Genomic DNA, 24,281 nt, shown 5'->3' with positions numbered 1-24,281 from the left:
TGGCTCCCTGAGGCCATGTATCGATTACCGTGGCCTCAACGCCATCACCCGCCGAGACCGATACCATCTACCACTCATCCCCAAATTCTTAGATCACTTGCAAGGAGCCAAGATCTTCAGGAAGCTTGATCTTCGAGGGGCATACAACTTAGTACGAATAAAGCCTGGCAACGAATGAAAGACTGCCTTCAATACCCGCAACGGGCATTATGAGTATTTGGTAATGCCCTTTGGACAATGCAATGCTCCGGCAGTCTTCCGGGACATGCTCCATTCATGCGTAATTGTCTACTTGGATGATGTGCTTGTTTACTCCAAGGACCTTCGCTCCCATTGCCAAGAGGTACAACGTGTGCACGAATGCCTCCGGGAATACCACCTTTATGCTAAGCTCGAGAAGTGCCTCTTCGAGCAAGAGTCACTTCCCTTCCTAGGGTACATCATATCCACCACTGGCTTTCATATGGACCCAGAGAAAGTTGTGAGTATTAGAGCCTGGCCACGCCCTGTGGGAATTCAGGCTTTCCAGCGTTTCCTTGGCTTCGCCAACTTCTACCAGCACTTCATTCCTTGCTACTCACATATAGTTGCTCCACTCACCGCACATACCTGAAAGGGGTCCAAAGCCAGAGATTGGCCACCTGAAGCACTTAAAGCTTTTGAAGGATTAAAACAGGCCTTTCTCCAAGACTCCTGTCTGTGACACCCTGACCCTTCTCGGCCATTTGTAGTAGAGGTGGATGCCTCAGACTCCGCAGTAGGGGCTGTGCTCAGCCAGTTCTCACCCAAGGGGATGCTGCTCCGTGCTCCTATTTTTCCCAGAGATTTTCCCCCGCAGAGAGAAACTATGGTATCGGGGAAAGGAGCTCCTTGCTATAAAGATGGCCTTTGAGGAGTGATGATAGTGGCTGGAGGGGGATCAACACCCAATAACTGTATTCACAGACCACAAGAACTTGGAGTACCTGTGCCGGGCTCAGCGGCTGAATCCTCGGCAGGCGCGCTGATCCTTGTTCTTCAGCCGTTTCAACTTCTCTCTCTGATATCGCCCAGCCTCGAAGAATATCAGAGCTGACGCTCTCTCCCGCACATCTGAGTCTGAAGACACTCCGGTTATACCCCAATATTTCTTGGATCCAGCCAAGGTTCATCTTGCTGCTACCAACATAGTCCCTACAGGCAAAACAGTGGTGCTACTTCATCTCCGAAAGCAATTCTTATCTTGGGCCCATGACTCTTTGACCGCTGGTCATCCTGGCAGAGCCCGCACATTAGAACTGTTGACTCGCTACTATTGGTGGCTTCAAGTCAGTCGAGACATCCAAGCCTATGTCAGTTCTTGCCCAACTTGTGCTCGACAGAAGCTGCTTCCAGGCTGCCTATGGGGCCTTTTGCAGCTTCTCTCCATTCCCGAAGAGCCGTGGACTTACATTTCCATGGACTTCGTGGTGGACCTGCCAGTATCTGAGGGAAAGCAAGTTATTTGGGTAATCATCGACAGATTTTCGAAGATGGCCCACTTTGTGGTCCTCCTGAAACTGCCTACAGCATCCGAACTTGCCCACTTATTCGCCCAACATGTCTTTCGTCTGCACGGTCTCCCCAGACATATAGCCTCGGACTGTGGATCACAGTTTACCGCCAAGTACTGGCATGCCCTCTTTAAAATGTTTGGGGTGAAGCCCCAGTCTGGTCTCCTGGTCCTGCACCGCCTCCCGGCTACGAGAGCCACTATAGAGCCTTCCCTCAGTGGTTCCATCTGCTCTCAAGCTGGCTCAAGGGTCCACAATTCCAACAGCTAACCCTTTTTCGATACTGTGATTCATCCTTATCAGCATGTCCAGATGTTCTGCTGCTTTGGATTAGTGTGAAGAAGGATAGGTACTATACAGTACATTTTTTGTTTTGAATAAAGCTTGCTGAATTATAATTATTTGAATAACTGAAGAATCTAGAACCTCTGGGTAGGTTATATTATGGTATAAATGAAATTAGTTTGTATGTAGCATTGTTATGCATTTAAGCAGTAATCCATATAGGACAGGGTTAGAAATTAAAATTCTGTCAAGTGAAGCCAAAGACCTAAGAAGAAGCCATTGGACGTTAAACAAAATAGCACATTAATAGATAGCTAGTTTACAGAAGGTTGGATTATTATTACTATAAGATACTGGGTTTGTTATTTTCGAATATTTTGAGTAGTTTGTGAAACAGATCATTTCTAGAGAATTATTGCTTTTGCTATTAAAACTGGGAGGACCTAGAGCCATTTAAGAGCTTTTATAAAGTATCATGTTTTACAGTAAAAGGAAAATGAGAATAGCTTAGAGACTGACAGTGGCACAACAATAACTCCGCCATACAAATAAAAATGTCTTCTGTCTTTCCACGGTGTAGTGTTCCAGATATAGGGTTCACCTGTGCAGAAAAAAAACCTGCTAGTTACGCATGCCAGACTAATGTGAAGCATCACTGACCAGATTTACCTTGGTGGACCTTAGCTGGTATATTGGGACTTGTGGCGTTAGGTGCTGCTCCAGCAGTGCTGGATCTAAAGCATTTATGAGGCTGGTATTCAGCGCTACTTAGCCTAGCTAAGAACATACATAGCTTTCCATGGTGTGCATGCTTTCAGCCGAGATAAAAAGAAGCATTCTGAGAGGAAGACGAGGAGGGGAAATGGGAGGGGTGTATGTAGGTTAAAGGAGTAAAGCATGGGATTTCCAAAAGCTCACATGCTATTTTACCCTGCATTCCCCTCTCCCCACCCCCTCAGCCACTCACACAAATAGCAGGTGCCAAGTGCATGAGCACTTTGAGTGTGCATTACTTTGCTAGCTAATTTTCAAAGAGAAAGTACCCAGGTAGTTTTGTTCTTGAACATTAGCTTCAAGTGCAAGAGGTAAAAGCACCTGCCTGCTTCACAATTGCGTGGGCTCTTTGAAAGTTGCCTGTCTGGTTGCTAGCTTTAATGAGAGTCAAGGAGGGGGTTTTCACCCAGCAGTTTCACTCCTTTCAACACCCAGATTAGTTGGAACCGGCCTGTACCGGACAAAGTGCCTTAAGCCTTCTTTTTCAACTACTTGGCAAGTTTTTACCAATCTGTAACCTCCTTCCCATCTGGCCAAGTCATCACGGTGGCAGTCCTCGACCAAGCAGAGAAGATGGAAATCTGATTTTCATGATGAACTCGAACTGGGCAGAAATGCACCTGCTTCAAGTTCAACCTCCAGTTCTTTGGTTTTTTCTAAACACAAGTGCATGATGACAAATCTTCTTTGCCTAGCTAGTTTTTCCAGTGACATATTCTGTATATTTTATTGCATGCTATCATCTAGAATGTCTTTAAGTTTACACACCAGAACTATAGCTCCTGAAGTAAATGTTGTCTTAGAGCATGAATACTGAGCATATTTTAAAAGGAATCTGCTGGCTTAGTAGCAGATCTGTGCGTTCCTATGTGGAAGGTGCCTGGTTGGATTCCCTGATTTGGGTATTCTGCTCCCTGGTTCGGCTGACTGGGGATGCTGTGGAGGCAGTGCTCACAGACCTCAGGAGGGACTTGTGTTCATTCTTGAAGAGTGAATCCCCTGGTGGCTGGATTCAGGGCCCATAATTGCAGGACCCTCGGCTCAAGACTCTCACTGCAATGACCAAATTAAGGCCTGGATGTATCAAAATGCAGTAAATATCTCATGCGATAGGTAAAGGGGTGTGTTTTATGGTAATAGCATGTTTATTGCAAAGTGTGCCTTGCAATAACTCTTGCTGTAGTTACACGATGTTAGGTTCCATATTAGGAGCTACCACCCAGGAAAAAGATCTAGGCATCATAGTGGATAATACTTTAAAATCGTCGGCTCAGTGTGCTGCAGCAGTCAAAAAAGCAAACAGAATGTTAGGAATTATTAGGAAGGGAATGGTTAATAGAACGGAAAATGTCATAATGCCTCTGTATCGCTCCATGGTGAGCCCGCACCTTGAATACTGTGTACAATTCTGGTCGCCGCATCTCAAAAATATATAGTTGCGATGGAGAAGGTACAGAGAAGGGCAACCAAAATGATAAGGGGATGGAACAGCTCCCCTATGAGGAAAGGCTGAAGAGGTTAGGGCTGTTCAGCTTGGAGAAGAGACGGCTGAGGGGGGATATGATAGAGGTCTTTAAGATCATAAGAGGTCTTGAACGAGTAGATGTGACTCTGTTATTTACACTTTCAAATAATAGAAGGACTAGGGGGCATTCCATGAAGTTAGCAAGTAGCACATTTAAGACTAATTGGAGAAAATTCTTTTTCACTCAACGCACAATAAAGCTCTGGAATTTGTTGCCAGAGGATGTGGTTAGTGCAGTTAGTGTAGCTGGGTTCAAAAAAGGTTTGGATAAGTTCTTGGAGGAGAAGTCCATTAATGGCTATTAATCAATTATACTTAGGGAATAGTCACTGCTATTGCATCAGTAGCATGGGTTCTTCTTAGTGTTTGGGTAATTGCCAGGTTCTTGTGGCCTGGTTTTGGCCTCTGTTGGAAACAGGATGCTGGGCTTGATGGACCCTTGGTCTGACCCAACATGGCAATTTCTTATGTTCTTATGTGCTATCTTAGCACTTCACATAGGTATTACCACAAACTGCGATAACTTTTTCGCACTTTGCGATAAGTACCACAATTGTTGCAATTCCTACCTACAACCACTGGGGGGAGGGAGGGAGGGGGAGAGAGAGACAGACTAGCTATAAGGCCCTTATAGTACGTAGGTATTTCTATCTCTATTTGAGGCCCACCTAGTACCTCGAGGTGAGGTTTAGGTAGTAGTGTAGGGGTTAGGGGCCACTTTGACATTCAGAGTGAGAAGTACGAACAGAACAGTACACTCTTGTGAAGATTTGATGTACTTCGGAGTGAGGAAACTCACCCAAAGATGAGATTTGTACAATGTTCTCTCAACCTAGCACTTTGATAAATGAACCCCTAAGTATGTTCGGGCACAGGAGGTAGGGGATCATGAAATAGGAGAAAAATACCCGGGCAATTGAAAACGAAGGCTTGTGGGGCCAGATCCTAGCCTTGGTTCTGATTGAACTGGAAGCCCAAAGGAACAGGAGGAAACTGCTGAGGTAAAAATAAAAAAGCCCGGAGATCTGCTTTCCAGTGTAAGTCACGGACTTCCCATCTTAGAAGTATCTCACCTTAGCGTTGGAGACAATCACTCATCCTTTAATCTTCTCCCTACCTTCACCTTGCCCCCACAGAGGCTTGCTGAACATGACGCCTGTTTTTCCAGCATGAGCCATAAAATGTGGTGGCAATACCATTTCCAGGCAGAAGTGCCAAGCATTATGTAACAGTGTGAACATCGCTGTGAGGTATCGGTGGGATAATTAGCTGTGGGCAGCCGCTGAGGATCAGAGCAAAGTAAATGGCTGGCTTGGATGGGGGAAGCTTCTCTCTATTTCTTTATTCTTCTTTCCTTCCGTTCACTTGCATTTAGCCTTAGGTATTTGGTATCAGTTGACAAGGCAGAGGAGAGAATGGGGGAAGTACCTTGCTGAAAATGCTGGCTCTTGTACCTCAGATGTAGGAGGAAAATCAACTGCCTGTGCCGCCATATGCTTTTGTTTAGCTGTCAGTGGCACATTTAATTATGCATCCCATGATTCGTTTCTCTGGCCTTATTTTGAATTTATGACATTTTAAATATTTATTCCTATGATACAGTGGCTTGAATCTGTTCAGTCTAAGAGACTACAACATACAATCTAATTTAACAGTCTAGTATGTAGGACAAGATCAAAGTGTAAACATTATCCATAGAGAAAGCAGGTACAAATCTCTGCAAGTAGTTTTTCCTGGGATAATAATTAAAGCAAAACTACCCATGTAGTTTTGCTTTGATTACTGATACAAACTCTACAGGTAAAAACTGCCCACGGTGTTTGTAACAACAGAGATAGATAGTTTGCCCTCTAATTCAGAGCTTCCCAAATTGTGAGTCAGGACCGCAAAAGGGGTCACACAACCTTTAGCTGTGGTCCCAAGTGAGTCAACTGGCAACAATCTTCAGGAGCCAGCAGCATTAGTAGTGGAAATCAGTGAGGGGACTGTGATCCGGATACAATAAGAGTATGAGGGTTTTCTCAGGTGGACTGGAATTAGCAATGGAAGATGAGAGGGAGAAGAACAGAAAACTGACTGGGGATGTGTGAGAAGGGATAGAGGAAAAGCAGGGAGGTGTGAGAGAGAGGGTGGGGTTAAGAGGCGGGAATGAGGGAAGGGGTGAAGAGAAATGAGGTGATAGAGGATAAGTTGGGGGTTATAAGAAGGGCTTGGGGTAAGAGAGAATAAGCTAAGAAGTTGCGAAAAGGGCTGTGTAAGGGGGTGATAGGATCTGGGAATCAGCTGGAGGGGAGGAGATTAAGAAAGGAGGTTCTCTGGACAGGGTGGAGGTTGAGAGAGAGTATCAGCAAGAATGCAGGGAGAGGGAGGGTGAGAGTGGAGTGATTGTTGGAGGGAGGGCTGTACCTCTGCTAATTTGTTTCGGCCAGTGTCTGGGTTCATGTGAATTTTCAAGTGCTAAAATGGGGTCACATTGGCTAAAAGTTCGTGAAGCCCTGCTCTAATGACTTTTTTTTTTGTTTGGAATGAACCTGACATCAGCCTTCTGCGTTGGGTTCTACTTTTGATGTTTCTGTTCCCAAGGGTGTTGTAGGAAGCCTGAAGCCCAGAAACATTAGAAGATAAACTTTCAAGAGAAGAGCACCGCCATCTGAAACACACATCAGAAAAGCAGGCACAAAACAATACCTAGAGGGACCAAATGCAACTGCTGAGAATGCTTCTTCACTTATTTGAATGGTAATGAAAGGAATGGGTTTCTATGCTCCTGGATTTCTCCATAATTTATGGCCCCCCCGGTGCTTGCTGCAGGCCCTGGCAAGCACTGCACACTGTGACACAAATTGAAATGACATGCATAATATGTGAGCATGTCGACAGAGGGAGTCTCCGATTTCAGGGCCTGCCGGCGACAGATCGAAACGTGCTGAGAGAATGGCAGTGAGCAATCATTAAACAGGGGGATACCTACCCTGATTCTGTAGAGAAATTGCTTCCGTAGCTAGAACATTTGAAAGTCGAAAAAAAAAATTGTTGAAATTTCCTCTTAATTAAATCCTTCTGGTGCTCTGGTGACCTCGTCTCCTCCTGCACTTATAGTACTGGATTTAATGGGATTTTAATGCAGGGGTGGAGGGAGGAGCACAGTTTTGAACAATGCACCTTGTTTGTGATGTGCGCAGGTACTCGCCCATTTGCATTTGCAGCCAGCTTTCCAAGGGAAAATATTTGCCTTGTTTCTCTTTCAAAATAAGCAGCCTCAAGGTGTGCACGCTAAAATCACCTGCCTGCTTTGTCCCCTTCTTTTTGTTTGGATGGTCAAGCCGGGGGGGGGGGGGGGGGGGGGGGGGAGGCAAAATATCATGTGCATGTTTAAAAATTAAATATGCGTGTGCTGGTTTACACCCTCAACCTAAACATACCGCCTAGGATCCCCTCTCTTTAACCTGACTAAACGTGTGTATGCTCTGAAAGCTAGAACAGACTTTTAGCTGGGCGGAGTAGACAATTTTGAGACAGGTCACTTCATCTAGGTAAATGCCTTTGATTATTGGCCTCAACATTTCTAATCTGGCCAACATATGGAACGTGCATTGGGATTGGGTTTTTTTCTTTTTTTGCATGGACAATGATAGCACATTTAACAGTTCCTTCTCTGAGATTTCCTTTCCTTTCCCATTTCCTCTGCTTAAAGATTCCTTTCCTTCAATGCATTTTTTTGCTGCAGAAATGTGGAGAAAGACATATGAACTGCATGCATGTGTTACATATCCCAAATGTTTGTAAGCATGCCATCATAATGGTTTGTGAGGAACACACATACATTTCTGTGTGGGGAGGAGGGGGGATCCATTAGTGTAAAATTGTGGGCATGGATGCTCTGCTGGACATGATTACTGCCTCAGAGCTGGTGGCTCCATCTCTTGTTAATGCTGGCATGAGCCATTGAATGGGCTTAAGGCTAAAAGGGATATAACGTCTGTGAAGCGTGGGCTTGATATCTTGGAGGTTGAGGTCCATGCTGCAAATAAAGGCGCTTTGGGGACAACTGATTTCTTTTGGATGAATTATCAGGGTATTCATTCCTCCAGCAAAATCTTCTTTTCAGTGTAGTGCCTGAACTAAGAGGAACAAAAAAAAAGGTGGGGATGAATACATAAGACCAATGACCTTTGTTTCTGGCCTTTACATAGCATGCCTCCAAGGGAGCAACTTTCCTATTGTTCACTTTTTCCCGACGAACTTTGCATCAAGTTTCAGAGTGAGAAATACATGAAATCTTTCACATTGAAACTTGCTGAGGGTATAGAATACCTGCTTTTTTTTTTGAGCAGGTACTTTTTCCATGGAAAATAAAATGTGTAAAGCTGAAAATGGCTTCTATGTGGGCTATCTTTTGATCCTGCCTAAAACACGCTTTTAGGAATGCTGCTTCTAAATGTGACTAAAACAGTCTTTAGGGACTCCAGGCTAGTGCAGCTAGCCTTTTGACCCAGGCATAGTGAGTGAGGTGAATGTATGTAAGATTTAGTTTTATTTTTCATAGTTTTAAAATTATTTGTGAGGTAACTAAATTATGGGGTAGATTTTAAAAGGTATGCGCGCAACGTACATTTGTGCATGCTACCCAGCATGCACAAATGTACGTCCGGTTTTATAACATGCGCATGCTGCTGCACGCATGTTATAAAATCAGGGGTCGGCGCATGCAAGAGGGTGCACACTAGTGTACCTTTCGTGCGCCGAGCCCTCGGGGAGACCAACTGGCTTTCCCCGCTCCCTCCGTGGCCGCTCCGAAATTGGAGTGGCCTCAGAGGGAACTTTCCTTCCCCCCCACCTTCCCCTCACCTGTCCTGCCCCCCAGCCCGAAAAAACAAACAAACCCCGTACCTTTGTCTCACAAGTTACGCCTGCCAGAGGCGCACACCAGCCGACTGAGGGCGCGATCCCCGACCCAGCGGCTGTGGAAAGGCCTCTTGCCATGCCCCCATAGCACCCCGCCCCGCCCCTTACCGCCCATTTTTTCAAGCACCAGGACTTATATGCGTCCCGGGGCTAACTTCAGTTAGTCAGCCTGAGTGACTCACTGCTCTCTTGATTAACAAATGTTGGTCCCTATTCAAACCCAATCACACTACCTCAACACCTTTCCAAGGTGAGTAACTGAGCTGAACTATTCAACTTTTTTACTTAGGTATACACTGCTCCTAGCTTATTTCTAGCTTCTGGCTACTTTTTGGGTTGGGTTTTTTGGTGGGGTTTTTTTTTCAATACAAACACTTAATATTAAAAACAAACACTCAGTTCTTTAAAAGTCTGGAGAACACTCAGTTCTGCAGACTTTTAAAAATAAACACACTACCTACTGCTACCTTATTGACTGACTAAAAATACAAACGGTCTAACTTGCTTATTTACTGCCTACCTACTGCTACCTTATTGACTAACTATTTAAAAATACAAACAGTCTAACTTGTTTATTCACTGCCTTTCTGACTATTAAAGGCACAAACACACAAACACACTAAATAATATTCCCAAATAGTTAACTTTGCCCCAATACTTTAAAAAAGACAATGTCCCAAGCAAAAACTTACTGATTCCTTTCAGCCACCAGCTAGCAAGACCACGGAGCCCTGACTGGTCAGACATTATACCACACCTGGCAGACACGTGCAAGAAGAACTCTCCTTCTGCTGGCGGGGGATAAGGGGGGGGGCATGGAGGAGGTGAGGGTACAACAACAGGAGGACATTACCACATAGGGTGAAAATTGAGAGGCTCGCCTTTGAGGGCAGCAGAGAATCAGGTTCAAGCAGCAGCAGCCATTGCTGCTGCCTGTGAAGGAATTTGCTGCCGTACACGAGTTGAGAAGTGCTGCTTGTGACCTGGAGTCATCTCATAACCTTAGTTCTAGTAACATTTTCCACAGCGACACTAGAAATTTCAAGATACTGATGTAAACTGGCTTCTCAGCCAGTGTAAGCCACTGTAAAGGAAACAGAAGCAAAGCTTGCTGTAAGGCAAGTTCTCATGATTGCCTTCAAATGTGACCTATTGTGTTCAAATGAACTCCATAGTGTATCTTTTCTTTGTAAATACATATGAGCAGAGTTGTTAGTTGTTTAACAGACTGTGCTATGATTAGAGTGGTGCAGTTAAGCTTTGTTTTTAGTGTTTTTTCGCAGCAACAATTGTAGTTTATGTGGGCAGAGCACTTTGGAAGGAATTATCGCTGTTAACACTTTGAGAATTCCATGTTCTAGCAGATACAAGCAGCAATTAGACTTTCTATTTATAAGCATGGTAAGGCAAATGTTATCCTCTTTAAGAGAGAAAATGTGAGAGATGCAGTGTTGGGGGTGATGTGAGTGTTGAGATGTCTTTATTTATATCTAGTTAGGAAGCATGCCACAGCAGAGATTGTTGAGCACTCGTCTTGTATGAACTCATTTAGAAACATTGAACCCCCCCCCCCCCCAACCCAGGACAGGTTTCTGTTTTATGACGTTTATTTCTGCTTTCCTCACCTACCCTCTTAAGCAATTCACATTTACCCTTTGCGTCCAAACAAGTTCTAACCTGCACAATGAGCTGTTTCCATCTTTGGCTTGGTATTCATTTAGGATTGCTTTGAAGCTGGCTGTGAAATGAATAGTGAAAAAAGTTGAATGAGAGCTATACTATCAAAGCCACCTGTTTTTCTGTCGATGAGCAAGCTGAATTAGACATGTCATCAGGGTGGCACTAGGTGGAAAGGTCTCTCAAAGTTTGACTTTTGCCCTACTGGGCATTCGCGGTAGTTCCCATGCGAATGAGTCTTCCAGAAGTGTCCTCTGTATTTTTTTATCCATGCTTTGCACGGACATGGAATCTGTCTCTTGATTCCTCCTTTTTTCAATTCTTTTCTCGCTTTAGCGACCCCAAACAACACTTTTCAGTGCTATTATGGCTCACAGATAGCCACAATTACAGCTATTTGTGCCTGGGCCCAGATCAAAGCCAGGAGAATTGCTGCCACTGCGAGAGGATGTCCCCCAGAATGCAGAAGCAGCAAGCTGAGAAGATGACGAGACTCCGAGCTGAAGAAGTCTCTGGGCAATCGTTGACCTCTATATCTTTATCTTTGGGAGAGGTAGGAGAGCCTCTGCACTCACTCCAGTCCTCTTTGTGGTAGCTGCATAACCCTCATGCTCAGGAGCACTGGCTGGTCTTCCTGGCTCAGACAAGTGGCGCACAGGGCATAAGATGACGCACCAGGTGGTAAAGATGCCTACATCAAAGCTGACGGCTCCTACACCCTCGTCGCTGAAGCCAACACGCAAAGTGCCAAGATGTCTCACCATGTTCTGGAGGCTGTGCACCCAGCACTGAAAACAATGCATTCCATGCCAAAAACAACATACACAGCGCAGAAGAGGGCACACTATGCATCTGGATTGATGTGCGTACCAAACACAGGAGACAGAACACCACATGTTCAGACCACACCACACTCCATAAGCACTGCTGTAGTATATAAGCAAATGCTCTTCTAATAGCCCTCCTCTCAAAAGGAAAAGAGAGGAGTCAGGGGACCCTTCATTTTTCTCAAGACCTGCAGAGGAGGCACAGTCCCCAGCCCCCTTCAGACTCATCTGTTATGTTTTTTCATTCCCACATCTCCAAAGGTTCTAGGAAGAGTGGCAAGAGTTCTCCCCACATTTGGCAGCTTCCCATCCACTGGATATACTAGCAACTGCAATTCCACCATCAAGAATCCCAAAGGCTATATACCATCCTATCATGGCACCAGTTCCAATTCTGCTAGGGACCCAGGCTCTTTTATTACCTTCCAATTTATGGCAGTAGGGTCTTCAACCCATTTTCTCTCTCCTTCCTCTTACTCCAGTCTCAATGCTAGACAAACAACAGAACAAAGAATAAGAAGATACAATTTACCACTTTCCTAGCCGATGCTCTCAACAAGCGGTGGAGCAGATAACGGACATTGTCCACAATGTTTTCACAAATCTATTTGCACAAACCACACCTCCAACTTTCCCTCCAGTATATCCTATTCATCCACTGGAGACCACACAGTCAGTCGGGAGTACCCCAGTCACCAGTGGCTGACCCTTCTGAGTATCATAGGGAAGAACTTCCTTTTCCATCTCCACCTTCTAGGGATCTTTCACCTTCATTATCCCTGAGACCAGAGAGCCTTATGCTATCTTCACCTGGGGAGTCCCAATGTAGTCCTAAAGACATTATTTCTGAGCCACCAGAGGAAGCGTCAGACCACTCCTCACCTCCAGAAGACCTGATGTAGTCATGATTTGTTGAAAAAGTGGTTACACTTTTGAAGGTCGAGATTAGGAAGGAACCAGATCCCCGCACAGAAGAAATGAGCTTATTGCACATCCTAGAGCTGCCAAGCAAACCCATCGCTTTCCTGTCTCTCCCAGTATTGCAAAAATCTCTTATGAAATTCTGGGAGACCCTTTCTTCATGTACCACTGCAGTGCAAAAACTGGACCTGAAATTTTGCCTCCAAACGTCACCCAGCTATGGGGTGGTGCAGCTTCCATATAACTCCGTTGTAGTAGAATCAGCCATGCGCAGGGCAAAAAAGACCAGATTCCATTCAAATTCACCCCCAGAAAAGGACCATAAACTTCTGGATGATTTTATAAAAAAGATATTTCAGGGCTCAATGCTGTCAACCTGGATCCAACAGAACCAGTTCTACATAGTACAATATCTGTTTGAATGCTTACAACAGCTAAAACCTTTCATTTGCTCCACAATCTCTTGAGGACATGGATGAATGTCTGCATCATCTCTTGAGAGACGTTTATGAAGGCTTTGAAATGGTGGTGGGGACATCACCAGCCTCCACTGCAGCTCAACGAATAGATGTCGATGAAACATTGGCTGATCTACCATGCTCAGGTGGAAAATCTCTTCAGTGTCAAGCTTAAGGAAACTGTAACCCAGATAAAGGACCAAAACCTTGCTGTGCAGTCACTCTCAGTCTCTACAGGTGGAGACCAATTCTCCAATTTGTGATGCTTTTATCCACAATTTAAGAAGCCCTTCTATCAACAGAAGCCCTATCAGTCGTATAAGAGCTATTGCTAACCTCCCTACCAGTCGCTATGACCTCAGCAATGGTCCACCCGACAAAGGGGAAGGCAAAATAATAGATGCCAGCAGAAACAACCAGCGTAAGTGGCTTCAAAGCTGCAGCAAAATTTTTTAACAACACCGCAGCAGACAACATCTGTTAGGGGCAAAATCCAAATGTATATTCCATAGCTTGGGTCCAAATAACATCAGACCAGTGTGTACCATCGATAGTACAACACAGTTACCATGTCAACTTCAAGTGCAAACCTCGAACACCTCACCTCTCCTCTAATCGATCAATCCCAACAACATGTTTTACAGTGAGAGGTACAGTCCCTCCTCAAGCAGAATGCCATGCAAGAACTAGCCCACTCAAACTATAATCAGGGCTATTATTTCCAAACACTTCCTCATCTCCAAAAAATCTGGGGGTCTCCGGCTCATCCTAGATCTCAGATATCTCAACAAACATCTTTGCTGAGAAAAATTCAAGATAACTTTCCTGGGCACCATCCTACTGTTTATCCAACCACAGAACTGGATGTGCTCCTTAGATGCATAGGGATATATGCTTATGCATATATCCCTATGCATCTGTGTTCTTGGTGATACCTCTGCTTAATGGTGGGGGACAAGCATTATCAGTACAAAGTCTTTGCTTTTGGCCTCTCGTCAACCCCAAGAGTATTCACAACATGTCTAGCTGTGGGGATAGCATACCTCCACTAGTCGGGGGTTCAAATTTATCCTTACATTCACACAGTGTTGATCATTCACTGTCTAGAGGTTTGGGGGTTTGAAATCAATTACGAAAAGTTGAACCTACATCTAACCTAACTAATCCAACCTACATCCAACCTAACTAATAGACTCAATTTTATCTATGGCCTTTCCTTCCAAGCGACAGAGCTCAAAGACTTCAGAACTGGCCAGACCTCCAATTGTGATCCACAGTACCTGCCTGTCTCATTTTCACCTTGCTAGGCTATGTGGCAGCAGTGATTCATGTAGTTCCCTTGACATCTGTACAAGAGGCAATTACAATGGGGTTTGAGAATACAATGGCATCAGTTCCTTCAGCCTCTGTTGTTATGGACCCCAGAGTCTGGGAAACCTACCTGGAGAACGGCACGGGACTGCAAGGCAGGACTCAGAGCAAGATAAGGGCTGGTCTTCCACCTTGCCAGCCCTCTCCCCCGCAGGTTGAGCCCTTGTGTTCTGAGGGCCAGTAGGTCTCTTTAGTGGCAGTACATCATAGTGGTCAGTCCACACAGGCTGGAACATGGCTAGGCATGTCAAGGCTGGACAGGCAAGGCTTGGACAAGGTAGGCTGGGACAAAGGCAGGCTAAGGCAAAGCTGGCTACTAAGCAGAACCTGGAACTAGACAAGACAAGGCAAAGACAGGACTCTGGAATAGGCAGGATGGATACTGGAGCAGACAGGACAAGACTCTAGTACAGGCAGGACTGGACAGGATACTGGAGCAGACAGGACAAGACCAACAAGACAGACTAAGGCAGGGCTTAGACAAGGGAGACACTGAACAAAGAACACAGAAACCCAAAGGCAGCAAGTCTTGGAATAGGCAGAATAGTACTGAAAGCCCCAAGGCAGGATACAAGAGAGAATAGGATAGATAGACTCAAGACAGGAAACAAGGCAGGATAGACTTGAGGGTCAGGTCACAGAGCCAGAAGTGACAACTTGAGATGACAAGGTTAGAATGGCAGGGGATTTACATAGGGTTAGGGCTTGGGCATGGCAAGGGCAGTGAGGAGGCGCTTGGCAAGACTAGTGATGAGACATACTGAGGGCCTCTGCTGGTGGGGAGGTGTCATTAAGGTAGGATAGGGCTGTGTAGCAGGCAAAATCCTAACATGTCTTCATGCGTGATCTTAACCAACTTTATGAAAACATCAGGGCTGACATAGTGAGGGCAAAGGCTATCGGCGCCATTTTGAATACTGGCAGCCGACGGCCCGAATGCAGGAGATCACTTCCAGACCCCCGCTGGACTTTTGGCAAGTCTTGTGGGGGTCAGGAGGGTCTCCCAAGACTTGCCAAAAGTCCCTGGTGGTCCAGCGGGGGTCCGGGAGCGATCTCCTGCACTCGGGCCGTCGGCTGCCAGTAATCAAAATGGCGCCGATAGACTTTGCCCTTACTATGTCACAGGGGCTACCGGTGCCATTGGTCAGCCCCTGTCACATGGTAGGAGCACAAGATGGCACCGGCCATCCATTGCTCCTACCATGTGACAGGGGTTGACCAATGGCACCGGTAGCCCCTGTGACACAGTAGGTCAAAGGCTATCGGCGCCATTTTGAATACCGGCAGCCAAGGGTGTGAGTGCAGGATATGTCTCCCGGACCCCCCGCTGGACCACCAGGGAGTTTTGGTAAGTCTTGGGGGGATCAGGAGAGTGAGGGTTGTAGTTAATTTAATTTTAGCCGGGAAATGAATAAGAATTAATGTATAAACGTATCGGGGGGCCCCCTTGCCGAATGCAATGTATCTGCCCCCGACGAATACGAATCCCGAATGCAACATATGGCGTCCCTCTGCACATCCCTACTGCAAACCTCGATTGTGACTTTGACAAAAGTGATTTAATCATCCACAACAAAATGGGACTCTTGGACAGTGTTTCCAAGGCAAGGAATTTGCAATGGATTAACTTTCTAAACTCCAAACTGGTATCTTCCCAGGAACTCTTCAAAAAATATTTGAGAGAATTGCTAAAGATCCCAGAAGAACCTCTGATATCCAACATGTTTTATATTCCATCAGGTAGAGGTAAGGTTAATTCAGAGGAGGGAGCACTGCACACTATTATACCTCTGGACAATTTGGACGTGTCAGAATTTTTGGAAAACTCCCAAGATGAAATCCATACAGAAGCCACCCTCCTGATGACTTTCAGTCTTGAGTTTGATTTAAAAAAAACAAAACAAAAAAACAAAACAAAACCCTGGTGCTCAAATTGTATTTAAAAACTAGAGATGTTTCATTCTGTGATCATACAGGTGGGGGGTATCGCAAAAAATGTTCCCTCCAAGGCCGCTCCAATTTCGGAGCGGCCTTGGAGGGAACGGGGAAAGCCATCGGGGCTCCCCTTGGGCTCGGCGCGCGCAAGGTGCACAAGTGTGCACCCCCTTGCGTGCGCCGACCCCGGATTTTATAACATGTGTGCGGCTGCACTTGCATGTTATAAAATCGGGTGTAGATTTGTTTGCGCCGGGTTGCGCGAACAAATCTACACCCGCACATGTTTAAAAATCTGGCCCTAAATTGTTCTCTCTGTATATATATATTTATGATGATTGTATTATATTGAATTGAGCTTGCTGAATGTTTACTGATTGTTGTAATATGCCTTAAAGATTTTTGTGGGTAGGCATATTAAAGGTTTAGCTGTTACGTCACATTACCATTGTGTATCTAACTCCTGTGCTTCTCTTATCTTTACAGCGAAAGGTCAAAGATGTGATATCCCCGATTGTGTTTGAAGTGACTTACAGTCTTGGGGAGCATGTGATTGGAAAGGAAGAGAAGGATCTACCTGCCCTCAAACCTATCCTCCGGTGGAAGAAGGGTGAGAAGATAGCCCAGAGGAATCAGGTCAGAACCCAAAACTTGCCATCAGAATTCAGGCATTCAGATTGTGTGATGAATATAAAGAAATATAATGTATTAAAAGAGAAGAGGAAGCACTTGGCTTAGAATTACAGAGGAGAAATGTGGTCAGTGGTTGGGACACCCAAGCCAAAAATTGCTGAAGCAGTGGTTAACTCATAACCACTGTACATACAGGTTATAGAGCTCTTCATGGAGTCCTGTTCTGAAATGTTTATTGGTGCACCTCCTACTAGATGCTTCCAGTGACTTTAGAGGAAAATAAAGTGTTGAGGGGTGTCCTAACCTGCTAGTAGCCGAGATTGATCCTTTAAAGGAATCCCACCTGTTAAAGGACCAATAAAAAAAATATAGTGTATGAGCTAATGGAGTTGAGGCTCCACATTTTTTTCTAGAACCAGCGTGGCTACCAAAATGGCATAAATATAAGATTAACTAAATTCAAGATTATTGTGTGTATGTGTGTGTGTAGATACTGTATGTGTGTATGTATTTATGTATATATATAAAACTTAGAGGTTAATTTTCAGACATAGCCGGCTAAGAAATGTAGCCAGATAAGACTTATCCGGCTAACTTAACTGGGATAAGTAGCTCGTCCCAGTTATGCTCCTGGAACACCTCTTTTTTTATCTAGCTGGATTTTAGCTAGATAATGACAACCAATTAAAATCTAACCAGATAAGAGGTTGAATATACCAAAAGTTTCCAAAATGGCTTTTGAATATCTACACATTAGAAAATTCCATCCAGAATACAAGTACTTGCTCATAGCAAAGAAAGGCAATATCAAAACGTAACAGATATATTTCATTTTAACACCTTTCTTTTATAACATAATAATCTCATATATCATATCTATCTAGATTTCCTTTATTTATTTATGTATTTGTTTTATTTATTTATTTATTTATTTATTTATTTAACACTTTTCTATACTGACCTTCATGAATAAATTCAAATCAAATCGGTTTACATGTAACAAGGGGTAGAACTTAATCAACCATTTAACAAGAGGCGAAAGTTACATATAACAAGGAGGTAGTAACTTGGGGGGCTAAGTTAGCCGGAGGCAAAGGACAGCAAAACTGAATAAACTAAATAACGAAACAAAGAAACAGAGGCAAAATATCAAGCCTAAACTAGGCGGGGCGCCTAGTCAGGTAAGCAGGTCCTGTCTGGTAGAAAATGGATGGTTTTGAAAGTTAAGGAAAGGCTTGGAGGAAGAGCCAGGTCTTAAGTTTTTTTCGAAAGGTTAGAGGGCAAGGTTCTAGCCTGAGGTCTGTGGGCATGTTATTCCAAATGGCCGGACCCGCTGTAGAGAATGCTCGTTCTTTGGTGGTTGATAGACGCATGGATTTCTTTGGGGGGACTTGCAGGGTACCTTTATACGCTTCTCTGATGGGTCTTGAGGATGAGTATAATTTGAGAGGGATATGAAGGTCTAGTTGTTGCTGATTATGAATGGTTTTGTGAATTGTGGTAAGGGCCTTGTGCAAAATTCTGTATTTTATTGGCAGCCAATGAAGGTTCCGGAGTATTTTAGTGATGTGTGCTCCTCGGTTGGTGTTGGTTAAGATTCTAGCCGCTGCATTTTGGAGCATCTATAATGGTTTGATGGAGGAAATGGGGAGCCCAAGGAGGAGAGCGTTGCAATAGTCTGTTTTGGAGAAGAGAGTGGTTTGGAGCACAGTCCTGAAATCCTTGAAATGAAGGAGGGGTCTGAGCCTTTTCATAACCTGTAGTTTATAAAAACAATCCTTGGTAGTGTTGTTGATGGATTTCTTTAGATTCAAATGGTTATCGAGGATTACTCCTACGTCCCTTACTTGTGTGATCTGGGTGTTGGGAGATGTCGGATGGGTTAGGGCTGTGTGGTCAGAGGAGATGAGAAGGAGTTCTGTCTTGGTCGCATTGAGAACCAGGTTCAAACTGATGAGAAGGCGGTTAATAGATTGGAGGCAGTTTTCCCAGTAGGTGAGAGTTTTAGGGAGGGATTCTGTTATGGGGATCAGAATCTGCACATCGTCTGCATAGAGGTAGTGTATTAATTTTAGGTTTGTGAGCAACTGACAGAGGGGCAGGAAGTATATATTGAAGAGGGTAGGGGACAGGGAAGAGCCTTGGGGTACGCCTAATGTTGATTTGACGTCTGGAGATTCTTTATTATTGATTTTTACTTTGAAGCTTCTGTTGCTGAGGAAAGAATTGAACCATCTGTGGGCGGATCCTGATAATCCGATTTCTGAAAGGTGATTTAGTAGGATGGCGTTGTTCACGGTGTCAAAGGTGGCCGAGATGTCTAGGAGGACTAGGATGAAAGAGAGCCCTTTGTCAAGGCCCATGAGGATGTGGTCTGAGAGGGAGATAAAGAGGGTTTCCGTGCTTAATGATTTACGAAGGCCGTATTGGGATGGGTAGAGGATTTTGTGTTCTTCCAGATAATCTGAGAGTTGTGTATTTACCAATTTCTCCATGATTTTAGCAAGAAAAGGGAGGTTAGAGATGGGGTGGAAATTGGAGGGTTCTCTTGTGTCCAGGTTGGGTTTCTTCAGAAGGGATTTGAGAGAAGCAGTTTTTAGCCTGTCAGGGTAGATTCCTTGGGAAAGTGAGCGGTTTATGATGTTGGCCAAAGATCTAGAGATAGAGTTCGGTATGAGAAGCAGAAGTTTAGTTGGAATGTGGTCTGATGGGTGGTTAGATGGTTTCAGCCTCCTGAGTATAGATTCGATCTCCAGGGGGGTTGTGGGTTCGAAGGAGTCGAGATTGGCTCCAGATTGAGGTGGGGTATTGGAGTTAAGGAAGGGGGGGTTGAGTTGGTGGGAAGGCGCGCTAGTGTGTCTGCAATTTTTTCTGAAAGAAGAGTGCTAGTTCATTTGCTTTGGATTGAGCCTGGTCATCTGGTATGGCGGGGGTAGAGGATTTTGTGAGTTGGGAGACATAGGAGAACAGTGCCCTGGCATCAAATTGAAGATCGTGAATTCTGCTGGCATAGAAGTCTCTTTTTGTCCGTAAGATGGAGTTCTTGTAGAGATGGAGGGTGCGTTTGTAGTCAGACAAAGTCGGGTAGTTGGGGGTCTTGCGCCACTCGCTTTCCTTGTGTCTGAGGTCTTGTTTCATCTGCTTAAGTTCTGGGGAGAACCAGGATTGTTTCTTTTTTTGAGTTGAGTTGATTATTTTCACCGCTTTAGGGCATAATTTATTTGCTATTGACTCTGTGATATTGTGCCAGGAAAGAAGGGCTGTGTTGTGGTTGGTGGTATCCAGGTTGGGGAGTTCTTTGGAAAGGTGTTCACTGAGCGTGTCTGATGTACGAGTTTTCCTGAAGTGGATGGTGGAGTGGGGCTGAGGAGGCTTAGGGTTTCCTTGAGTCGTGAGGGTGGTTGAAATCATTGAGTGGTCTAACCAGGGAACGGGGGTACAGTCCGGAACTTTATTGTAAGATATGTTGGAATTAATGAAGATGAGGTTGAGAGTGTGTCCTGCTTTATGGGTAGGTTTATCGATGATTTGTTCAAAGCCCGTAGCCCCGAGTGTGGTAAGGAGAGCTTCGCAGTTAGGTATGAGAGGAGAGGCGTTGACATGGAGATTCAAGTCCCCCATAATTATGGCTGGCGAGTCCGTGTTGATGTGTTTGGCTATTGTTTCTATGAGGGGGGAGGCATCTGAGTCTAGCAGTCCTGGTGGAGCATATACTAGTAGAATTTGTAGAAGCTTAGATTTATCATACTTTAAGCAAGTATGATAGGTTTTCACTATTTACTCAAATAACTGAGTAGTCTATGAACTAATGCTTGACATCTCCTTTACCCAGTATAGTAAATCTAGCAGATTCGGTACAAAAGCCAGCAGCTGGCACACCGTGGCCACCGAAATCGCACCACCGTGGTGCGAAGGCTGTGGGCTTTCGCAGGCACGCCCCCCCGTTTTCACAGGATTTATCATTCTGTGAAGAATGATGAATCCAGGCCTAAATTTGAAAAAGAATAGTGGATACCTGTAGGTTCTGTGCAACAGCCTTAACATGACTGTAGATCCTTTACAGCATACAGACGCTTTAAAATCCCCTGTCCATATATACACCCAATCTTGTTCCATAAAATGAGTTAAAAGTTCTGCATTTCATTTCTGTACTAAAAGCTGGAGTCACTTTTCCTCTATAATGTAAGTCTTGGTATCCCCAAGATCGAATAATTCAAGGCCTTTTAGCTTCTGGAATGAGAATACACTGCTTAGATATTACTAGAGTGTGCTTACAGCCAAAAGATGAGAACAAATTCCTACACTATTTTGTGTTCTTAAATTGTTCTTATATAGTATATTTATACTTTAAAAAAGATATATTTTCATATTTTCTTCTGATCTTCAGGCTTCTCTTTTGAGCCTTTTTCTACCTTTCATCTACTGCTAATCTTCTAGCCCATTTGAAATTTGACCCATCTCTACTTATTATCATTTATAACTCAAAGGAATCCATAAGGTGGATATTGCAAAGACAATCCACAAAGGAATTCACCTAGTATCAACCATAATGGCAAATGAAACACCATATATTGTAAGTCTTATGACCTTATACTGTTGAAGACACACCGACTGCACTCATTGATTGGGAGTGACTGAAGTCTTGTCTAATTGCATCAAAATGTATAATCATCAGTCATGGTTGCGCAATGCAATTTCTTTTCTTTTTTATATATCTTGCAAATAAAAATCACTTATCTTTAAGTCAATAGTGATGATGGCTCTTCAACAACTGCCCAACACTGTGACAGTGTTTCAAAATCTAAACAACTCCAGTTTGACATTTATCAGCAAGATATATAAAGAAAGAACAAAATAACATTGTACAACATTGACCAATGATTAATCACTTTGACACAATCAGACAAGACTAGGTGAATTCCTTTTTGTGGATTATCATTTTTGGCAGGGAAGGCACCAAGGATCTTTATTCATGGTCATCAGGGAATTTTCTCTACTTAAGCTCCACCCTCCTGCCTCTGTAAGTCAATTATTGCAGTGGATAGTTGTCAGCAGGAAGCCAGAGACCATATTGTCCTTTGAAACCTTGATGGCGTAGCCCCTAAATCCCACCTATAGATGTCACTGTTGTGTAGTGGTTGGAGCTACAACACCCTCCTCAGGGGCAGTGGATGTTGTTTCTGAGCATGCCTAGTTATGTCTAGGATGCTGATCTCCAAAATGGGCCATACTCCCTATTTTTTAAAAATATATTTCTCTCAGGTCCATATTCAGTTCATGCTGTATTCTTATTTTAGTATGATGTTCACATGAGGTTCCAGTAATGAGCTTTAGTAAAGCTTAGTAAATCAAACCCTAAGTTTTTTGTTTCTTTTTTTTAATATTTATCCCAAAATAAGAAACCCAATGATCTTTTGATGTGCTTTTCTTCTCTTTATTAGGACAAGAAGTGGTGTGTGTCTGTAAATGCAGTATTAAAATATCATGTTACCTAGTAGACATGAAATGAACATTTTTTTTATGTATAGCTTTTATCATATAGTTTATCAAGTGTACTATTATCTAGAGATGAGTCAGAAACTGTAACGCTGGGCCGACCTCAGGATCATCCCGCGGCCAACCTCACTCATCCTAGTGCCGCCATCCCTGCAGGATGTGCCGACACTTTCTCCCCGACATCACCGCGGGCTGCCTTAGGTGCGTGCATGTGCCTTGCCTTCTCTCAAAGGTCCCACAGTGGGAAACCTGCAATGTTGTCCTGTGATGACATCAGTGCCAGCTGGGTATTTAAAACCGAGCCATGCTTCCAGCTAGCACCTCAGCAACAGGTTTCCTTCTGTGCTTTGCCAGCAGTGCATGTTGCCACATTTCTTGTTCCTAGTCTAGCCTTGCCTTGTTCTTGCTAGGGGTCATGAAGTGAAACTCCAGGGAGGATGCAGTCAAAAAAGCAAACAGAATGTTGGGAATTATTAGAAAGGGAATGGTTAATAAAACGGAAAATGTCATAATGCCTCTGTATCGCTCCATGGTGAGACCGCACCTTGAATACTGTGTACAATTCTGGTCGCCGCATCTCAAAAAAGATATAGTTGTGATGGAGAAGATACAGAGAAGGGCTACCAAAATGATAAGGGGAATGGAACAACTCCCCTATGAGGAAAGACTAAAGAGGTTAGGACTTTTCAGCTTGGAGAAGAGACGACTGAGGGGGGATATGATAGAGGTGTTTAAAATCATGAGAGGTCTAGAACGGGTAGATGTGAATCGGTTATTTACTCTTTCAGATAATAGAAAGACTAGGGGGCACTCCATGAAGTTAGCATGTGTCACATTTAAAACTAATCGGAGAAAGTTCTTTTTTACTCAACACACAATTAAACTCTGGAATTTGTTGCCAGAGGATGTGGTTAGTGCAGTTAGTATAGCTGTGTTTAAAAAAGGATTGGATAAGTTCTTGGAGGAGAAGTCCATTACCTGCTAGTAAGTTCACTTAGAGAATAGCCACTGCCATTAGCAATGGTAACATGGAATAGACTTAGTTTTTGGGTACTTGCCAGGTTCTTATGGCCTGGATTGGCCACTGTTGGAAACAGGATGCTGGGCTTGATGGACCCTTGGTCTGACCCAGTATGGCATTTTCTTATGTTCTTATGACTGTGAACCAATGTCAGGAAATATTTCTTCACAGAAAGGGTGGTGGATGCCTGGAATGCCTTTCTAGAGAAGGTGGTGAAGACAAAAGCAGTAAAAGATTTCAAAGGGGCATGGGATAAACACTGTCGATCCCTTAAGGGTAGAGGATGTGAATGAAGAAAAGAGTGCATGGGGTAATTTTCTGTGGCGGCGATTACTACCCTTAACCAATAAGCCTTTATGCTGTGATGCAACTCCAACATTGCTCTCTGCTTCAGTGGCAGGCAGAAGTGGAAAAAGGGAATTAGATTCAGACAGCAACCAACAAGGACATTGAATTGCACAGTTTGTGAAAACAAATAAGCATGGGAGAAATTTGATGATATGGCAGTTACTACCCTTAACCAATAAGCCTTTATACTGTTGATGCAACTCCAACATTGCTCTCTGCAATGCTCTCTGGCAAGAGGTAACAGGGAATTGGGTTCGAACAGCAACCAAGGGCCCTGGCTTTGACTGTCTGGGAAACTGATAATTATAAAGATGACTTGTATGGCCAGTAGTTACTACCATAAGTTTGCTGGGCAGACTGGATAGATAATTTGGTCCATTTCTATGTTTCTATGTTTACTCCTTGCTTTGCTTTGACTTATCCAGCCCTTTCCTCACCTCATTCTCCCTTGCCCCCGTTCGGTTCTTGTCTTCGTCTCTACCCACCTTCTCTCTCAGATTGATCTCTTGCTACCTGACATTTGCTTGGACCTCAGCTCTACCTGTCTGCTGCCTGCCCCAACCTTGCCTGAAT

The 24,281-nt window shown here is 44.1% G+C and overlaps 1 protein-coding gene across 1 annotated transcript in view; it reads left to right on the top strand.

The window, feature by feature from the left end:
* ITGA9 (integrin subunit alpha 9) overlaps window positions 1–24,281 on the top strand; it is an 855,720-nt gene that overhangs the window by 402,865 nt on the left and 428,574 nt on the right. The window contains exon 16 of the mRNA XM_029589807.1: window positions 16,697–16,846. Within this exon, the coding sequence (XP_029445667.1) occupies window positions 16,697–16,846 (150 nt within the window). The remainder of the gene's footprint in view (window positions 1–16,696; window positions 16,847–24,281) is intronic.

The sequence above is a fragment of the Rhinatrema bivittatum genome, chromosome 2, assembly GCF_901001135.1.
Source record: "Rhinatrema bivittatum chromosome 2, aRhiBiv1.1, whole genome shotgun sequence".
Lineage (NCBI taxonomy): Eukaryota > Metazoa > Chordata > Amphibia > Gymnophiona > Rhinatrematidae > Rhinatrema > Rhinatrema bivittatum.
This window is presented reverse-complemented; position numbering and strand designations above follow the sequence as displayed.